The 19,094-nt window shown below is 41.7% G+C and overlaps 1 protein-coding gene across 2 annotated transcripts in view; it reads right to left on the bottom strand.

Annotated features, from left to right (window-relative positions):
- Positions 1–3,302: 3,302 nt before the first annotated feature.
- The window catches only part of LOC106082815 (uncharacterized), a 656,305-nt gene continuing 640,513 nt past the window's right edge, over positions 3,303–19,094 (bottom strand). For both annotated transcript variants that reach the window (XM_059364021.1, XM_059364020.1), the window contains exons 10-12: positions 18,176–18,894; positions 13,545–13,710; positions 3,303–6,116 (exon numbers count right to left, since the gene is read on the bottom strand). In XM_059364021.1, the coding sequence (XP_059220004.1) occupies positions 3,888–6,116; positions 13,545–13,710; positions 18,176–18,894 (3,114 nt within the window). In that variant the 3' untranslated portion in view covers positions 3,303–3,887. The remainder of the gene's footprint in view (positions 6,117–13,544; positions 13,711–18,175; positions 18,895–19,094) is intronic.

The following is a 19,094-nucleotide window of genomic DNA, read 5'->3' as shown; positions in this document are numbered from 1 at the left end:
AATGTTGGACCTTTGTGAGTTCTTCAATAATTATATTACAGTCCACTCAGATAAAAGGTGAGGCCCCAATACGATTAATGCTTCAAAACATATATTCTACTTATACGGAAGCTATATACACATACCACTGAATATGGTCCATTTATAGTCCCCTCTCTCAGTCAAATAAATTTACGCACACTTACTTCATTCTAACAGGTAAAAATTCCCATGATGTTAAATTTCCTAAAACGACTCTTTCTACTTTGCTGAACACATATTCATCTGTCCAATACATATAACTAAAGTTCACATATCACTCTAATTTGCACCAAAAAATATGTATGAAAAAGATACAAACTAGAAAAATATACCGAAACAAGTAAAAGCGTGCTAAGTTCGGCCTGGCCGAATCTTATATACCCTCCACCATGGATCGCATTTGTCGAGTTCTTTTCCTGGCATCTCTTCTTGGGCAAAAAAAGGGTATAAGAAAAGATTTGCCCTGCTATTAGAGCGATATCAAGACATGGTCCGTTTTGGACCACAATTAAATTATATATTAGAGACCTGTCTAAAATGTCAGCAAATTCGATAAGAATTGCGCCCTTTGGGGACTCTAGAAGTAAAATAGAGAGATCAATTTATATGGGAGCTGTATCAGCCTATAGACCTATTCAGACCATAATTAACACGTATGTTGACGGTTACGAGAGGATCCGTCGTACAAAATTTCAGGCAAATCGGATAATAATTGCGACCTCTAGAGGCTCAAGAAGTCAAGATCCCAGATCGGTTTATAAAGCAGATATATCAGGTTATGAACCGATTTGAACCTTATTTGGCACAGTTGTTGAAAGTCATAATAAAATACGTGATGCAAAATTTCAGCCAAATCGGATAGGTATTGCGCCCTCTAGAAGCTCAAGAAGTCAAGACGCAAGATCGGTTTATATGGCATCCATATCAGGTTATGGACCAATTTGAGCCATACTTGGCACAGTTGTTGGAAGTCATAGCGAAACACGTCGTGCAAAATTTCATTCCAATCGGATAAGAATTGCGCACTCTAGAGGCTCAAGAAGTCAAGACCCAAGATCGTTTTAAATGGCAGTTATATTGAAACATGGACCAATATGGCCCATTAAAATCCCAACTGACCTACACTCATAAGAAGCATTTATGCAAATTTCAAGCGACTATCTTAACTCCTTCGAAAGTTAGCGTGCTTTCGACAGACAGACGGACGGACGAACGGACGGACATGGCTAGATCGACTTAAAATGGCATGTCGATCAAAAATATGTATACTTTATGGGGTCTAAGACGAATATTTGGAGTAGTTACAAACCGATTGACGAAATTATGGTGGAGGGTATAAAAAAATAATAATCGAATAATCATATATGAAGTAAAATCAGAATCAATCAGAATCAAATAAAAATTCGAAACGGATGGTCATGTCCATCAGTTCCTGGCTCTATCAGTTCTCTTATATTCGATGGGGTGGAATTTCTAAATTTTAGTGCTTTTCGCTCACTTATAGTACGAATTTTCTAAAATCTAGCCTTATCCTGTACCCTCCCACCGCTATTGACCCTCATGGATAATCAAAGGGTTTTAGCTTCAGCCGTTTTGTCTGGAAGTTCTTCAGTAGTTATTCCTAACTGAGCAGTTTTAAGGCAGTAACAAATCGGAAGCTCGATTTTGATTTTTGAACTATGGGCAAGTCTAAGAATACCTTGCAGATTACGATTTCCTAAAAAATAATTGACCTACTCTAATGACCACGCCAGCAACACCTAATGGACCCAGTGGAATCCTTGTCAAGTTATGGGAGCATTCGCTGCTATAGTGTTTACGTTTCATGGTGCTGTGCCAACGTAGTCAGCAGTAGGGCGATGTGATCTCTTCGACTTATGCGCACCACCTAAGCCCGAATATTGCCGTGCCAATGCCAATTTAAATAATTAGAATGATTTGCGAACTAAAGCTGACGAAATTTTGGACTTTATGAGTCGGAAGAACAAAATGATCTTAGCGATTCAGCGATTCATCCTGAGAGAAGCAGTTAAATCTTGAACTGCCTTGATAGTACAGTACGGATCAGGGAACTGAATCTGGAAATCATATGGAGGTCAACAAACATTAAAGGAATTTATGGCTAGAACCCTTGAAGCACCGTTAAGGTGCTGGTATTGGTTGCCTGTGGTATCAAGCCACTCTTGAACTGCGACAGAAAGGTTGATAAGACCTCAGTTACTTTTGTCGACGAACAGGTCCAAAAACATACACCAGGTTGTTCCGCGGTCAATTTATTGGGCAGTACGAAAGTGGTAGGGCGAGGTGGTCTTCGGGCCCTTGAACAACCATGATAATTTACCGTGGATGAAGTTAAGAATGTCATTAATTTCGCCCAGTCGTCATACTTTGCGTCAAGTGTCCTCGGAATTCTTACTCTAATGCTGAAGAATCTGAATGTACGGAGAGTCGACTACCATGACCAAGGATCTTAACCTATCTCTGATTTTTCTAATTGTTCCCGATGATCCCGCTACTGATGTTAGAAAAGAATTGGAACAAGTAGGTATCGTATAGACCATCTTCCCTTCTCTCACCAGAGTTTAAGGGGAAAAAAGGGGGAAAAAAACTCAAACATAGGAACAAGGAAGAATCGTACAGACCAAATTCCCTTCTCTCGCCAGAAATTAAGGCGAGAAAAGGGAAAAATTCAATCATAGGACGAGATGGGCTATATCGGACTATATCTTGATACAGCTGATCTTCGAACTTAACCTGCTTATGGACAAAAAAAAAGGATCTGTGCAAATTTTCAGCTCAATATCTCTATTTTTAAAGACTGTAGCGTGATTTCAACAGACAGTCGGACGGACATGTCTAGATCGTCTTAGATTTTTGCGCTGATCAAGAATATATATACTTTATAGGGTCGGAAATGGATATTTCGATGATCTTGACGCTGCAAAATCGTGCACCAATGGTGTAGTTATTATTGAAGGCGTTGTGGAGAATATTGACAACGTGTGGGGTGATTTTGTGAACCGACCGTTATGAACATCATCATTGCGTTTGTGGTGCAATCGGGTAGGAGTTTATAAACACACGCAATCAAGGCATGAATGGAACACAAGTTCAATACTCAGCAGCACACGAGTACTGTACACTAGACGTTGTCCGAATGTGAACGCCTGGGGGCAGTTTCGAATGGGGTCAATTTGACAAAGCCGTAGTCGATTTTCTCTAAGGGGAGATGCTTTTTTTTTGAAAAAAATGGTCACTCAATGTCACTCATTAGTCATTCTTTCTCGGCATAATTTTAAAAAAATTTCGAAATTATAAATAGAAGAAATTTTTGTTGGGAAGAGGATATTGGGTAAAAGTCTTCTTTTATTACCAAAATATACAGCATTAATGAATGCTAAGATATCTTCTAACTGCAAGTGGTTTAGTGTATGGTTTGTTTATTTTGCTTCCTTTGTTGGTTTTGTTAATATCATTATTTAATACCATTTGTTATGGGTGTTAAACGTTGGCGCCTTACATACAGGCGTCTTGCGTTTTTGTTCCCCTCGCGGCTGTGGGGTTTTTGTAATCAAGACAAGAAAAAAAAATGATGTTCTAAAAAACAAAACTGGAACGGGGCAGTGAGGCGGCATTTGTAGAATTGTATGGTTGGCATTTAGACCGTATGTGGAAATCCTAATGCCCCCCTTTGGAGAGGGGGGACAGGGCGGTTGGTGTAGGTAGTTGTAGTGGTAGTGGTAGTAGTTGCAGTAGTCTTGCGTCCGACAAAATGTCCCCAAAGCTCGTTGCAATGCCTAGCAGATTCATGGATTCAGACGATCCACCAAAGATTTGACCTTTTGACGGACTCGGCACATCTTCGACTAACTAACCAAATTCTCTATGTCTGAGACCATCACCTCCAAGTCCGAAGTCAATTCTGTGGCATTATTCGATTTGGAATTGTGATTGCTCGTTGTTGAGGACATGGAGTTGGCAGGCAGTGGTGGTGGTGGATGATAATTGTGGGTATGTTGTCGTACAGAATTGGAACGCTGATGTACTGCCAATGCTGCATGGGCATTAATGACAATCGGTGGTGGTGCTGGCAAGCTGGTGCGACTGCGCCTAGGTTCGGCAGATGTTATGGCTGGATTAAAGTTAAAATTGCTGCCGCCGCTGGAGGGCCCACTCGATGCTGCCGACGAGGGGCCGGCAGATGTTGTGGCTGCTGCAGCAGCCGCTTGATTAAGCAAACTAAGACTAGCTCTGGGTATGTTACTAAAACTAGCTCTCGACGAACGTTGAGCATTATACGATGGCAGTTGCGATGGCGTTGCTACGCCCGCTCCTGTTGCTGCTGCTGCTGGCGTTGAGGAGGAGGAAGAGGATTTGGCCAGGGCATTGCCTGGCATTTGATTGGCATGCGGTGTGGAACTAATGCTGCGCCGCAGTGGCACTGGACCTCCTCCACCGCCACCACCACCACCACTATGTGGTGGGCCCCCTCGTTCCGCACTTGATTTGCCATTTGACTGACCCAGCTTGGCATTGTCCATAGAATCCCTTCTCAGATTCATATTGGAATTGCTGCGCTTGGCCGGATGTAGGCCTCCCGGCGGATCTTTGCCATTCTTGGCCATACTTGACTTAAGGTTGAGACTGCTGCGCTTCTTGGTCTTACTCAAATTACTCTGACTGTTGTTGATTAAATTCTGAGTGCTGCCAAAGTTGCGACTCAGATTGTCGGCATTGCTGTCGCTGAGTTTGCGCGATGAGCGTTGGTTGTCCACAGCGAAGGGATTACTAGAACTAGAGGATCTCTGGAAATGTTGTTGATTGTGGCCATTCGATGTGGAAGCTTGTGCGGGGTTAAGAACTTCCAGATTTGATTTGCTCGACGAACGTTTGACCCCGCTGGAGGAGGCGCTATTGCTAAGAGGCCTCTCGCCCGATCCACTGACCGCGGGATCACTCAGACGTTTGCTTTCATTGCTTTGCATGAATTTGAGGTTTTCGTAGAAGGGATTTTCCATGCGCGAAGGGGCTGTCTTGGGATTGAGGGTCTCATAGTTGGGTTCATTCAGTGTTAGAATTTGATTATCCTCATCGTTGCTGGAGCGCAACAATAAAGCGGCTCGCTTGGTTTTCTCTCCCAAAGAGCGGCTGGCTCCACTGCCTCCATCCACCTGATGGGAACCGCTGGCTCGTTTATTGTCCGAGCGGGAGTGCCGCTTAAACTTGGTATTGGCTGGATTGCCTATGACATGCGTCTTCACTTTGGTGTTCTTCGAAAGACGCAGGGCAAATTTGAAGGGCGGCTTATAGACCACCTGCAGTTTGACTTTTTCATTGGACAGATTGCCCATACTCTTGCTCTTGGTGGGAGTCTTCTGTACCAAACGTTCGGGAGTACTTTGCGATTTACTCATGACACTCTTCACCTTGGAGGAGTGCTCAATGTGCGATAAGGGTTGCGCTACAATCGGCGATTCCAGCAGCCATTTTTGTACTTTGCCAAAGGTATTGGTGTGATTGTTGGCAGAGCCTAGGCCAGCTGCGTTACGTGATGAGTAATCGATTATCTCCTTGCTGTGTTTCTTCTTCTTGGATTTCTTGAGGTTCTCAGCATTGGCTGCCTTTTCTGCATTGACCACAGCATTGATGACCGTTTGAGCGGTTTTGCTTTGATTGACACGATTCTTTTTGCCCCTGGGAGGTTTCTTGACATCGGGACCAGAGGAAGTGGTGGCTGCTGCTGCTGCTGCCGCAGCTGATGAAGAGGTCGCCGCTGCTGCTGCAGCCACCTTTGTGATACGGCCATGGGTATGGGAGGAGGATTTGTTGTTTGCGGTCTTACTGGATTTGGATATGCCACCTGCTGCTGTGGCAGCCGTTCCAGATTTATTGGCATTCTTGCCACTACCATTGGCTGCTGTTCGTTCGCCTCTGACTTTCTTTTTGAAGGGAACCTTTGTACGAACGGCCGTATGAACGATTACGCCGTTGTTGTCGTCGGGTAAACGAACGGTTTCGGTGGTAGCGCTGTGGATTATGGTTACCGACTTCAGTTTTAGATTGGACCGCTTCGTCAGCAGCTTGGTGCTCAATATCTAAAAAAAAAAGGAAGAGAAAATTGAGAGTGAGAGAAGGAATTTGCAGAGAGAGATTTTTTTGTAGCTTTTAAGATATTACACATCTACTTCTTTCATAGATAACACATGAGTATAACAGCAAGTGGCAGTTGAGTTTGATTTTACAATGTCTTCAAGTTAATATGAGCAGTAAGTTCTCTGGCAGATGGCGCTGTATGGATCGTTTGCAAGTTTAAGTTTCCTGCTATCTGTCAAAGAGTATTTTTCAATGATGAATGGTTCTGAAGTGAAATTCATTGCCCACATAAGTTTGATATTTTATATTTCATATACTCCCATACTAGGCGAACACTTTAAGTCAACAATGATGATCTCTAGCCCTACTTAAATGCAGTAAATGGTACCAATATCGCTTGATTTGTAAGACATGAACTATGATTTATGCCTTGGTGAAAAATGCCAATGGATTCTGATTTTCAATTACAAGTGAAATGACAAATTATGCTTCTAGCATAGTTACTTTGACTTGAGAAGAAAGCTTGTCTTCTGCATTCTTGGAAAACACTGACACATATCACTTACTGCAGTCTGGCGGCGGAACTCGTTTCTCAAGTTCCCTTTCAAGTTCATCATGCAACATTAATAGAGCGAATTTGGTTATCTGTAGTCAAAAATAATAGTGGGGATTTTTTTTTTATAAATTTAAAGATTGAATTAAGTAAATTGTTGCTTGTATATGAACTGTGAAGAGCTGTATGAGCTGTATAAGTGAAGAAGTCTCGGCTCAATAGTGTAAATATACCTGACGATATACGCAGAGAGGCCACAGTAGCACAGAAGTATGCATGTCCGCCGGAGACGGGGAGTGCCTGGGTTCGAATCCTGGAAAGAACATTAGAAGAATTTTCAGTGGTGCTTATCCCCTCCTAATGCTGGCGATATTTGTGAGGAACAATGCCCTTTAAAGTAAGCAAGGAAAGGCAAAAGTAGGGCAGTGCCGACTTTAAAATACCCTACACATACACTTTAAGTACAAAGCGGAATCAATATCTTATTCTTAACCAATTTTGATGGACATCGTCGGATGTTTTCAGATGGGTTATCAAATAACCCGTATCAAATTCCGAGCAAAGCAAATATCTTCAAGACAAACCACGACATTATAGCAAATTACGCAACATCTGACAAATATATACATGGGAGCTATATCCAAACCTGCTCCGGTTTCGATCAAACTCTACAGATATTGTGGAAGTCATCGAGGAAAGCGTTGTGCACAATTTTGACAATATCGGTCAATAAATGCGCTTTCACTGGCTCTAGAAGTGAAAATCTGCAGTTATATCTAAATCTGAACCGATGATGAAATTCACCAGTAATATTAAGTGTCATTAGAAAATCGCCCTTGCTATATTTTAAGAGAACCGGTTAACAAATGAGCAAAAAATACAAATTTTGCCCATGAACATTCCACCAAGGAACAGGGGCAAACTTCTCACATATCAATGAGTGCAGTCCGATTCAAGTTTAAGCTCAATGATAAGGGGGCTCCTTTTTATAGTCAAGTCCAACCGGCGTGCCGCAATGCGACACCTTTTTGGAGAGAAGTTTTACATGGCATAGTACCTCACAAATGTTTGCCAACATTAGGAGGGGAAAACCACTGCAGAACATTTTTCTGATGGTCTCGCCAGGATTCGAAACCAAACGTTCAGTGTCATAGGCGGACATGCTAACCTCTGCGCTACGGTGGCCTCCTAACAAATAAGCACTTTATTGTAATATTTCCCAAAATCGGACGAACATATATATGGGAGCTATATCTAAATCTTAACCGATTTCGAGCAAACATTGCAGATATTGTGGAATTTGACGAGGAATACGTTGTACAAAATTTTGGGAAGATTGGTCAATGAATGCGCTTGCAGTAGCTCTAGGAGTGAAAATCGGGTGATATATATATGAGAGCTATATCTAAATCTGAACCGATTTCCAAGACTAAATCTGACCGACTAGTAATGTCAGAGGAATAAAAAGTTTTTCCCGCCAAATTTCGAGAGAATCGGATCACAAATGACCATTTTATTGCATTATTACTGAAAATCGGACGAACTTATATATGAGAGCTATATCCAAATCTGAACCGATTTTTTCCAATTTCAATAGGCTTCGTCTCTAGGCCGAAAAACTTGGCTGTACCGAATTTGAAGACGGTCGGATTAAAACTGCAACCTAAACTTTGTACACAAATTAACATGGAAAGACGGACAGACAGACGGACAGACAGACAGACGGACAGACAGACGGACAGACAGACAGACAGACAGACAGACGGACAGACAGACAGACGGACAGACAGACAGACAGACGGACAGACAGACGGACAGACAGACGGACAGACAGACAGACAGACAGACGGACAGACGGCCAGACGGACAGACGGACAGACGGACAGACAGACGGACAGACAGACGGACAGACAGACGGACGGACAGACATAGCTAAATCGAATCATAAGGTGATTCCGAGTCGATCGGTATACTTATCAATGAGTCTTTCTCTCTTCCTTTTGGGTGTTACAAACAAATGCACTAAGTTATAATACCCTGTACCACAGTAGCGGTGTAGGGTATAAAAATGGTATGGCAGCCGTGTTAACCTACTCCACAAAACAGGCGCCGCACTCCGGCACGCCGTCAAGACTAGGCTATAACAAGTAAGAGCGTGCTAAGTTCGGCCGGTCCGAATCTTATATACCCTCCACCATGGATCGCATTTGTCGAGTTCCATGCGCGGAATCTCTTGTTAGGCAAACAAAGAATATTGATTAAGAACCGTTGTGCTATTGTAGCTATATCAAGTTATAGTCCGATTCGAACCACAAATTAATGATGAATATTGTAGAAGTCATTGTGTAATATTTCAGTTCATTCGGATAAGAATTGCGTCTTGTAGGGGCTCAAGAAGCAAAATCGATCTCCCGATTTTGCTTCTTCTTTCTTCTTCTTTTATATGGGAGCTGTATCAAGCTATAGATGGATTCAGACCATATTAGACACGTATATTAAGGGTTATGAGAGAAGCCGTTGTACAAAAGTTCTGCCAAATCGGATGAGAATTGCGCCCTCTAGAGGCTCAAGAAGTCAAGATCCCAGATCGGTTTATATGGCAGCTATATCAGGTTATGCACCGATTCGCGCCATACTTAGCACAGTTATGGGAAGTCATAACAAAACACCTCATGCAAAATTTAAGCCAAATCGGATGAGAATTGCGTGCTCTATTGGCTCAAAAAGTCAAGATCCAAGATCGGTTTATATGACAGCTATACCAGATTATAAACCGATTTGAACCATACTTAACACAGTTGTTGGAGGTGATACCAAAACACCACGTGCAAAATTTCAGTCCAATTGGTCGAGAATTGTGCCCTCTAGAGGCTTAAGAAGTCGGGACCCAAGATCGGTTTATATGACAGCTATACCAGATTATAAACCGATTTGAACCATACTTAACACAGTTGTTGGAGGTGATACCAAAACACCACGTGCAAAATTTCAGTCCAATTGGTCGAGAATTGTGCCCTCTAGAGGCTTAAGAAGTCGGGACCCAAGATCGGTTTATATATCAGATATATCAGGTTATTGGCCGATTTAAACCATAATTAGCGCAGTTGTTGGTAGTGATACAAAAACACCAAGTGCAAAATTTCAGTCAAATCGGATAAGAATTGCGCCCTCTAGAGGGTCAAGAAGTCAAGACCCCAGATCAGTTTATATGGCAGCTATATCAAAACATGGACCTATTTGCTCCATTTACAATCCCAACCGACCTTCACTAATAAAAAGAATTTGTGCAAAATTTCAAGTGGCTAGCTTTACGGCTTCGAAAGTTAGCGTGCTTTCGACAGACAGACGGACGGACAGACGGACGGACAGACGGACGGACATGGCTAGATCGACATAAAATGTCACGACGATCAAGAGTATTTATACTTTATGGGGTCTCAGACGCATATTTTGAGGTGTTACAAACAGAATGACGAAATTAGTATACCCTGATCCTATGGTGGAGGGTATAATAACGAGACCCCTTATCATTGAGCTTAAATTTGAATCGGACAATAATCAAACAAATTTGCATTTTTGATTCACGCAGAAGAAAAAGAAAAAAACTAGGACGGAAAGACCAAGCGGAGATAGAGTTGCATGAAACACTTTACGATAAAGTGGTCCACAGCAGATAATTAAGCATAATCATATGGAGCTAGTTGGACGATATATGCTATGAGTGTTTCTTGTTATACGTGCACTTTGAACTTCATTTTGAACTTTAATAAGCAAATTTGGGGAATCCGTACTTATGGGGCCACATCTATCCATAGATTTATGTATATGAAACCTTTTAGCGTGGGTGAAGAAGGATACATATGAATTCTATGTACCAAATTTCAGGTCCATCTTGAAATAGTAAAGTCTTTACGAGGCAAAAGAGCTCAAATCCAATGGAGGTATATCCAAATATTAAACAACGTGGTTCACCCCATATCCTCAACATTTAACATCAGCTTAATGTCAATGCAAATTGCAAAATTGCCCAAAAACATTCCATTAAGGATTATTGGCATACTTCTCTCATATTACTAAGTGCTGTCCTATTCAAGTTTAAGCTCAATGCTAAAGGGCCTCCTTTCTATAGCAGAGTCTGAGGGCCGTGCCGCAGAGTGACAACTCTATGGGGAAATCTTTTTACATGCCAAAGTACCTCATAAATGTCGCCAGCATAAGGAGGGGATAACCACTGCTGAATTTTTTTTGGTTTCTTGATGTCTCCGCCCGGATTCGAACCCAGGTGTTTAGCGTCAAGACGGACATGCTAAACTCTACGCTACGGTGGCTTATTTTAAACGGATCCTTATAATCGCTGCTTGCTTACGACAGACAGGAAAACATGACGACTCGGCTTATTGTATGCTCTAAAAACTAAAAAAGTAATCTCAAACAAAATTTAAGTTAGAAATTCCGCGCTTCTTACAGAATCCTTAATTGTTTTCCATGCCACGCCCCTAAGTTGGTTCATGTCTGGTATTGTGTCGCCACCTAAGTGCCGGTATCTGTTAGACGCGAAAGCCAGGCAATGACATAGGAAATGCTCCAACGTCTCATCATCTTCCCTGCATGCCCTGCACATGCCATACCGATTTTACATAATTGAGCTCGTAGTGCTATGTGTCCCGTTATGACACCAAAAGCTATAATGATCTCCTTCTTACTTCCTTTCAGTAATAGCCTCGTCTTCTCATGATATGGAATCCGCCTGAGATTTTCCCGTCCTACCGACCGTTTTACTGTTCCACAGGGTTACATGAGCATTCATCGCCTGATCCAATCCTTACAGATTGTCGTTTCGCACATTGTTAAAAGCTCCTTCGGTGTCAATGCATACCGCCAGGGTGTACGTTTTGTCATCGAAGGATTCTTGTATTTTATGCACAACTTGATGCAGGGCAGTTTCCACCGACCTTCCCTTGACATAGGCATGCTGTATGTATTTGAGCAGTTCGCTGGATGTCCTACTCTTTATTATGGTGTCCACAATACTTTCCATGGTTTTGAGTCGAATGGAAGTAAGGCTTAAAGGTCTGTAGACCTGAGTAGTTCGCTGGATGTCCTACTCTTTATTATACTGTCCACAATACGTTCCATTATTTTGAGTCCAAAGGAAGTAAGGCTTATAGGTCTGTACGCCTTTGGTGTCGCATAACTTTCCTTGCCGAGCTTAAGTATAAATATCACCCTTGTCTCTTGCCAGGATTTTGGAGTATATGCAAGTCCTAGGCACGCTGTAGCAGATAGTCTGCCACTTTCTGTAGTAACGCCGGAAATATTCCATCAGGTCCGATTGACTTAAATGGTTTGAAGCTCCTCAAGGATTGCTTCACCATAAATTCCGTAAATATAAACCTTCGATCAGCACCATTATTCCAAGATTCTGGTGTCTCCGTTAGTCCCGTCGTATCCTGTGGTTAATGGGTTTTCATCAAAAGCCTCAACATGTCCTCCATTTTCTCTGCTCTCACTTCCTTGTCGTCTACTATTAGTAGACGATTGGACATGGGTTTTTAAGATAAACTTTTTTATTAACGCTTCGGCTTGTTCGCAGAAAAGCTTCCAGGAGGCAAGTTTTGCCGCTCTAGTAATCTTATTGTAGTCCTTGAGCCGTGTGTGATACACATCCCTGCTTTGATAAAAAGTCTGGGGACCTTTTCCCAATATTGCGAGATTCTCCTGTCATCCAGGGTTTTTCTTGGGCTGATTTCCTTTCCCGAAGAGGACAACTATCTTCGAAGGACCCCACCAGTCGTGCAGTCGTAATCCTGTTGACATTTTCGTCAATGTCTTCTATGCTTGGGCAATCTAAATTATCTTGCTAAAGTCTTCTTCTGAGTAGTCTTCCGAATCCAGTTGGCTTTCAACTTATTCCGAGAGCTTATCGGATTCGGCGCTGGCCGTGCTATTCTAAACCTTATGTACCGATGGACAGGGAAAGAGTGTTCCATGCCTAAATTAGGTGGTAAAGATTTTTCAATACACGCTTGAAATTCCATAAACGCATCTTCCTTTCAACTTTTTCTTTCTTTTTTTACTTCGGTATTTGAACCAATTCATTCTTTCTTGCACCTCAAGCAACTCAAAAACATTGGAAACTACAATTTTACAATTGTTCCATAATGCCTTTGGGAATTTTGTTTTGTGTTTTTTTCTTTTTGGCATATTTGGACGTTCTTCAAAAAGAAAAAGAGAGCTGGGAAATTGGTATTTATCACTGTTTCCCATCACATTCGTGTTCTGGCTTAACTCGCGAATGGTTGACAAGAAAAATGAAAATTTTTCCCTTTCTAAAATTACAACACGAAAGAGAAATCCTTCAGTGGATTTCATCATTTCCTATGCGTTTTTGTAGATTTGCGCCACATTGTGAGTTTTTGCTTCATCATCGCTCATTCTTCTCAACTTGCTGAACATCTGCACTTACTTCTCCTTTGATGGACCTGGGCCACTTTAACTGTGCTTCGTTGCTCAACCATGGCTAGTTGGCTCCAGTGACTAACAGCGGGAGAAAAACAAGCGACAGATTGTCCATGAATCTCAGTGGGAGCAAAAAAATGGAACACTACATTATCAGGCCACTATAAATCCTGGAAATAGTTGGAATTTTTTCCATTTCAAGTGCATTTTTTTGCATTGCCCATTTGTAAATCCAAACCTGCTGGGGGTTTCAGCGTCACAGCATAAGGGACAACATGGCCATATCACCAGATGATTTCGATTTCCTCTTGCCCTTCAGTTTTCAGGGAGAGGAGGAACAGCATTTATGTTTCGATTGCAAAAGTGAGTGATGACTCTGGGAAAAAATGTTGTCTTTGGGATTTTTCTTTTCACTTACCAATAGCACAAAAACTCCAAGCACAGCTAGAGCCACTGTATACCAGTTGTGTTGCATCCATTTTTTGAAGGTTGCAATACTTTCCTCGGACAGCAGCAATTTTCTCAATGTGGCCAATGGACCCGAGGGATCAACTTCACGACATTTCTGGAAGACATCACAGTAACTGTTGGCAAAGTGTGTGTGCGTGTGATGGATGGCACATGGTGATGGTTTTGACAACCGCATTGCAAAGGATTAGAAAGGAGGAGGAAAGAAGAAAAAACAAAACGTATGATTAATAAAAACTGTTTACAATAAATTAGCTAAGATTCCAACTCAATACTAAAATATATTTCAGATTCAGATGAGAGGTTTATTAGCTAAAATAAAGTGTTTTATATTCCAAATAAAAATCAGACTTAACAAGTAAAAGCGTGCTAAGTACGGCCGGGCCGAATCTTATATACCCTCCACCATGGATCGCTTTTATCGAGTTCTTTTCCCGGCATCTCTTTTTAGGCAAAAAAGGATAAAACAAAGATTTGCTCAGCTATTAGAGCGATATTAAGATATGTTTCGGTTCGGACCACAATTAAATTATATGTCGGAGACCTGTGTAAAATGTCAGCCAAGAATTGCGCCCTTTGGGGGCTTAAGAAGTAAAATAGAGAGATCGATTGATATGGGAGCTGTATCAGGCTATAGACCGATTCAGACCATAATAAACACGTATGTTGATGAGAGGATCCGCCGTACAAAAATTCAGCCAAATCGGATAATAATTGCGACCTCTAGAGGCTCAAGAAGTCAATATCCCAGATCGGTTTATATGGCAGCTATATCAGGCTATGAAACGAATTGAACCCTATTTGGCACAGTTGTTAAAAGCCATAATAAAATACGTCATTTCAGCCAAATCGAATAAGAATTGCGTCCTCTAGAAGCTCGTGAAATCAAGTCACCAGATCGGTTTATATGACAACTATATCAGGTTGGTTGGGCCGATCAAGTCCCAAGATCGGTGTATATGTCAGCTATATCAGGTTATGGAACGATTTGAACCATACTTGACGCGGTTGTTGGATATAATAACAAAATACTTCGTGCAAAATTTCATTAAAATCGGATAAGAATTGCGCCCTCTAGCGGCTGAAGAACTAAAGATCCAAGATCGGTTTATATGGCAGCTATATCAGGTTATCATCCGATTTGAACCATACTTGGCACAGTAGTAGGATATCATAACAAAACGCGTCGTGCAAAATTTCATTTCAATCGGATAGAAATTTCGCCCTCTAGAGGCTCAAGAAGTCAAGACCCAAGATCGGTTTATATGGCAGCTATATCAGGTTATAAGCCGATTTGAATCATACTTAGCACAGTTGTTGGAAGTCATACCGAAACACCACGTGCAAAATTTCTGTCAAATCGGATGAGTACTGCGCCCTCTAACAGTTGAAGAAGTCAAGACCCAAGATTGGTTTATATGGCAGCTATATCAAAACCTGGACCAAAATGGCCCATTTACAATCCCAACCGACCTACACTAATAAAAAGTGTTTGTGCAAAATCTCAAACGGATAGCTATATTCCTTCGAAAGTTAGCGTGCAAGCGTCGACAGCCAGACGGACGGACAGACGGACCGATATGGCCCATTACAATCCCAACCGACCTACACTAATAAAAAGTATTTGCGCAAAATCTCAAACGGATAGCTATATTCCTTCGAAAGTTAGCGTGCAAGCGTCGACAGCCAGACGGACGGACAGACGGACGGTCATGGCTAGATCGACATAAAATGTCATGACGATCAAGAATATATATACTTAATAGGGTCTTAGACGCCTAATTCGAGGCGTTACAAACAGAATGACGAAATAAGTATACCCCCATCCTATGGTGGAGGGTATAAGAAGGCGTTAAGTTCGACTGGGCCGATCTTTGGATACCCACCACCTCGGTTATATATGTAAACCACCTTTCGTAAAATTGCGGTGACAAATGCATACCTTATAACCCATAGCAACTACCTTATAACCCATAGCAACGAAATATGATCCGATTTGGGCCAAATACTACTAATAATAAGAACCATATACGACACGGACGTCGAAAAGCCTAACATAAGTCACTGTCCCGAATTTCAGTGAAATCGGATTATAAATGCGCCTTTTATGGGGCCAAGACTTTAAAACGAGATATCGGTCTATATGGCAGCTATATCCAAATCTGGGCTGATTTGGGCCAAATTGAAAATGGATGTCGAGGGGCCTTACACACCTCACTGTCCCAAATTTCGGCGACGCAGTTCAATAAATGCGCCCAAAACCTTAAATCGAGAGATCGGTCTATATGGCAGCTATATCCAAATATAATCCGATCTAAGCCAAATTGAAGAAGGATGTCGAAGGGCCTAGCACAACTCACTGTCCCAAATTTCAGCAAAATCGGATAATAAATGTGACTTTTATGGGCCTTAGACCCTAAATCGGCGGATCGGTCTATATGGCAGCTATATCCAAATCTGGACCGATCTGTGGCGTATTGCATAAGTATGTCGAGGGGCTTTACTTAACTTACTGTCCCAAATTTCGGTGACATCGGACAATAAATGCGCCTTTTATGGGATCAAAACCTTAAATCGAGAGTTCGGTCTATATGGCAGCTATATCCAAATCTGAATCGATCTGGGCCAAATTCAAGAAAGATGTCGAAGGGTCTAACGCAACTCACTGTCCCAAATTTCAGCAAAATCGGATAATAAATGTGACTTTTATGGGCCTTAGACCCTAAATCGGCGGATCGGTCTATATGGCAGCTATATCCAAATCTGAATCGATCTGGGCCAAATTAAAGAAATATGTCGAGGGGCTTTACTTAACTAACTGTCCCAAATTTCGGTGACATTGGACAATAAATGCGCCTTTTATGGGCCCAAAGTCTTAAATCAAGAGATCGGTCTATATGGAAGCTATATCTAAATATAGTCCGATCTAAGCCAAATTGAAGAAGGATGTCGAAGGGCCTAGCACAACTCACTGTCCCGAATTTTAGCAAAATCGGATAATATATGTGATATTTATGGTCCTAAGACACTATATCGACGGATCGGTCTATATGGCAGCTATATCCAAATCTGGACCGATCTGTGCCGTATTGCAGAAGTATGTCGAGGGGCTTTACTTAACTAACTGTCCCAAATTTCGGTGACATTGGACAATAAATGCGCCTTTTATGGGCCCAAAGCCTTAAATCGAGAGATCGGTCTATATGGCAGCTATATCCAAATATAGTCCGATCTAAGCCAAATTGAAGAAGGATGTCGAAGGGCCTAGCACAACTCACTGTCCCAAATTTCAGCAAAATCGGATAATAAATGGGACTTTTATGGTCCTTAGACTCTATATCGACGGATCGGTCTATATGGCAGCTATATCCAAATCTGGACCGATCTGGACCAAATTGAAGAAGGATGTCAAAGGAGCCTACCTAACTCTCTATCCCAAATTTCAGCAAAATCGGATAATAAATATGGCTTTTATGGGTCTAAGACCCTAAATCGGCGGATCGGTCTATATGACGGCTATATGAAGATATAGTCCGATATAGTCCATCTTCGAACTTAACGTGTTTATGAACAAAGAAAGAGTCTGTGCAAAGTTTCAGCTCAATATCTCTTTTGTTAAAGACTGTAGCGTGATTTCAACAGACAGACGGACGGACATGGCTAAATCTCTTAGATTTTTACGCTGATCAAGAATAATTGGGTTGCCCAAAAAGTAATTGCGGATTTTTCATATAGTCGGCGTTGACAAATTTTTTCACAGCTTGTGACTCTGTAGTTGCATTCTTTCTTATGTCAGTTATCAGCTGTTACTTTTAGCTCGCTTTAGAAAAAAAGTGAAAAAAAGTATATTTGATTAAAGTTCATTCAAAGTTTTATTAAAAATGCATTTACTTTCTTTTAAAAAATCCGCAATTACTTTTTGGGCAACCCAATATATACTTTATAGGGTCGGAAATGGATATTTCGATGTGTTGCAAACGGAATGACTAAATGAGTATACCCCCATCTCTCGGTGGTGGTTATAAAAACCTCTTTGTTTTGGAGAAAATGTTATGCAAATTTTGTCTTAAAACTTTGCATTTTCATCTTCATCTACACCCAATCCAGCTGTAATGCCATCATTACCATCTACTTCTGCTACTGCATGTTGTATCCAATCTTTTCCTCATCTAGCTTTTGTTAAAACCTTCCTTCCTTATTGCAGTTCTTTCCCCATAAACTTTGGAGTGCATTTTCCTTTATCCCTTTGTACTCACTGTTCTTGTGAAATCATTTTCCCAATCAATTACCAGAACTTTGAACTAGGAAATCTCCAATGGAAGCTTGTCGTAGACAACACATCTCGAAAATTCAACAAAATGACAGGCAACAATGGAAAGTGAGGCCCTTGTTTGCTGAACAATTTGGTAATGGATGTGGTCTTTTTTTAAGATCTTTAACACTATACAGTGACACTTGGTTACATTGTGCAACCACAAGCATCTCATCTACTACTTTGGATGACATTAATGTCAATAACAACAACAGCTACAACAACAACAACTATTGCACATTACCATTACTAGGAAATTATACACTTACCCATTGTAATCATTACAGGGTGTTCCTGGTTTGGCATACATATCGGGCACATCGAAGGGCGGCTCATTCCATTCGAATGAACTGCGACAGGGATTATCTTCACCGGGTAGCTTGCAGCATAGTTCACATGATTTAATCTTGTCATCCTTGGGACCCGGTATACATTGGCAAGATTCCAGACCATAGGCCAAGCATATGCTGCCGGTACACTCACCCATGTAGCAGACAAACTCCTTGTTGCATATCGTCTTATTGGGCTTATTGACAGAGGGCGGGCACTGGGGCATGTGGCCATCACAAAAACTGGGATCACGGCAGCCATTGTCATCACGACACTTGTCACCATATTTCAATTTACAATCTCCGGTGCAGCAGGGTCCCTGCGAAGGACTACACATGGCCTTGGGGGTAAGGGTACAGGGCTTCTCATCGTTGCGCGGGTGCCTTGACATGGGGAAACAGCATGAGTCCTTACAGTCCTCTTCCCAACCACAATCACATTGTTCTCCTGGTTCGACCACACCATTGCCGCATATCGATGATTGGGGTTCGGTGAAACAACCCTTGGTGCTGCGTGCCTTGGCATTGAGAACTGGTTCTATGGATTTCAATGAGCAGGGAGAGAATTTGTTATTGTTCTTCTTGTCTCCCGAGGTGGCGCGGGCAAACATAATGAAATTGCCATCTTCTCCACCGGGAGTGCATTGTTCGGGATCGTGCTGAAAGAGACAGAGAGGGAGAAAGAAATCATAATAACAACTTTGGTGGAGAGATACAAAAATTATTTGCTGGTATTCAGCCCAGATTTTGAATTCAGGCTTCATTCCCACATAAGTTTTGTAATTTTTTCAAAAAAAAATTTGTCTTTTATTCCAACTATCAAGTTTAATAATTTCATATCATCCTTTTCCCTGCTTCT

This window comes from Stomoxys calcitrans, chromosome 2 (genome assembly GCF_963082655.1).
Source record: "Stomoxys calcitrans chromosome 2, idStoCalc2.1, whole genome shotgun sequence".
In the NCBI taxonomy this organism is placed as follows: domain Eukaryota; kingdom Metazoa; phylum Arthropoda; class Insecta; order Diptera; family Muscidae; genus Stomoxys; species Stomoxys calcitrans.
Note: the sequence above shows the minus strand (reverse complement) of the source record. Positions and strands in the feature narration are given on the sequence as shown.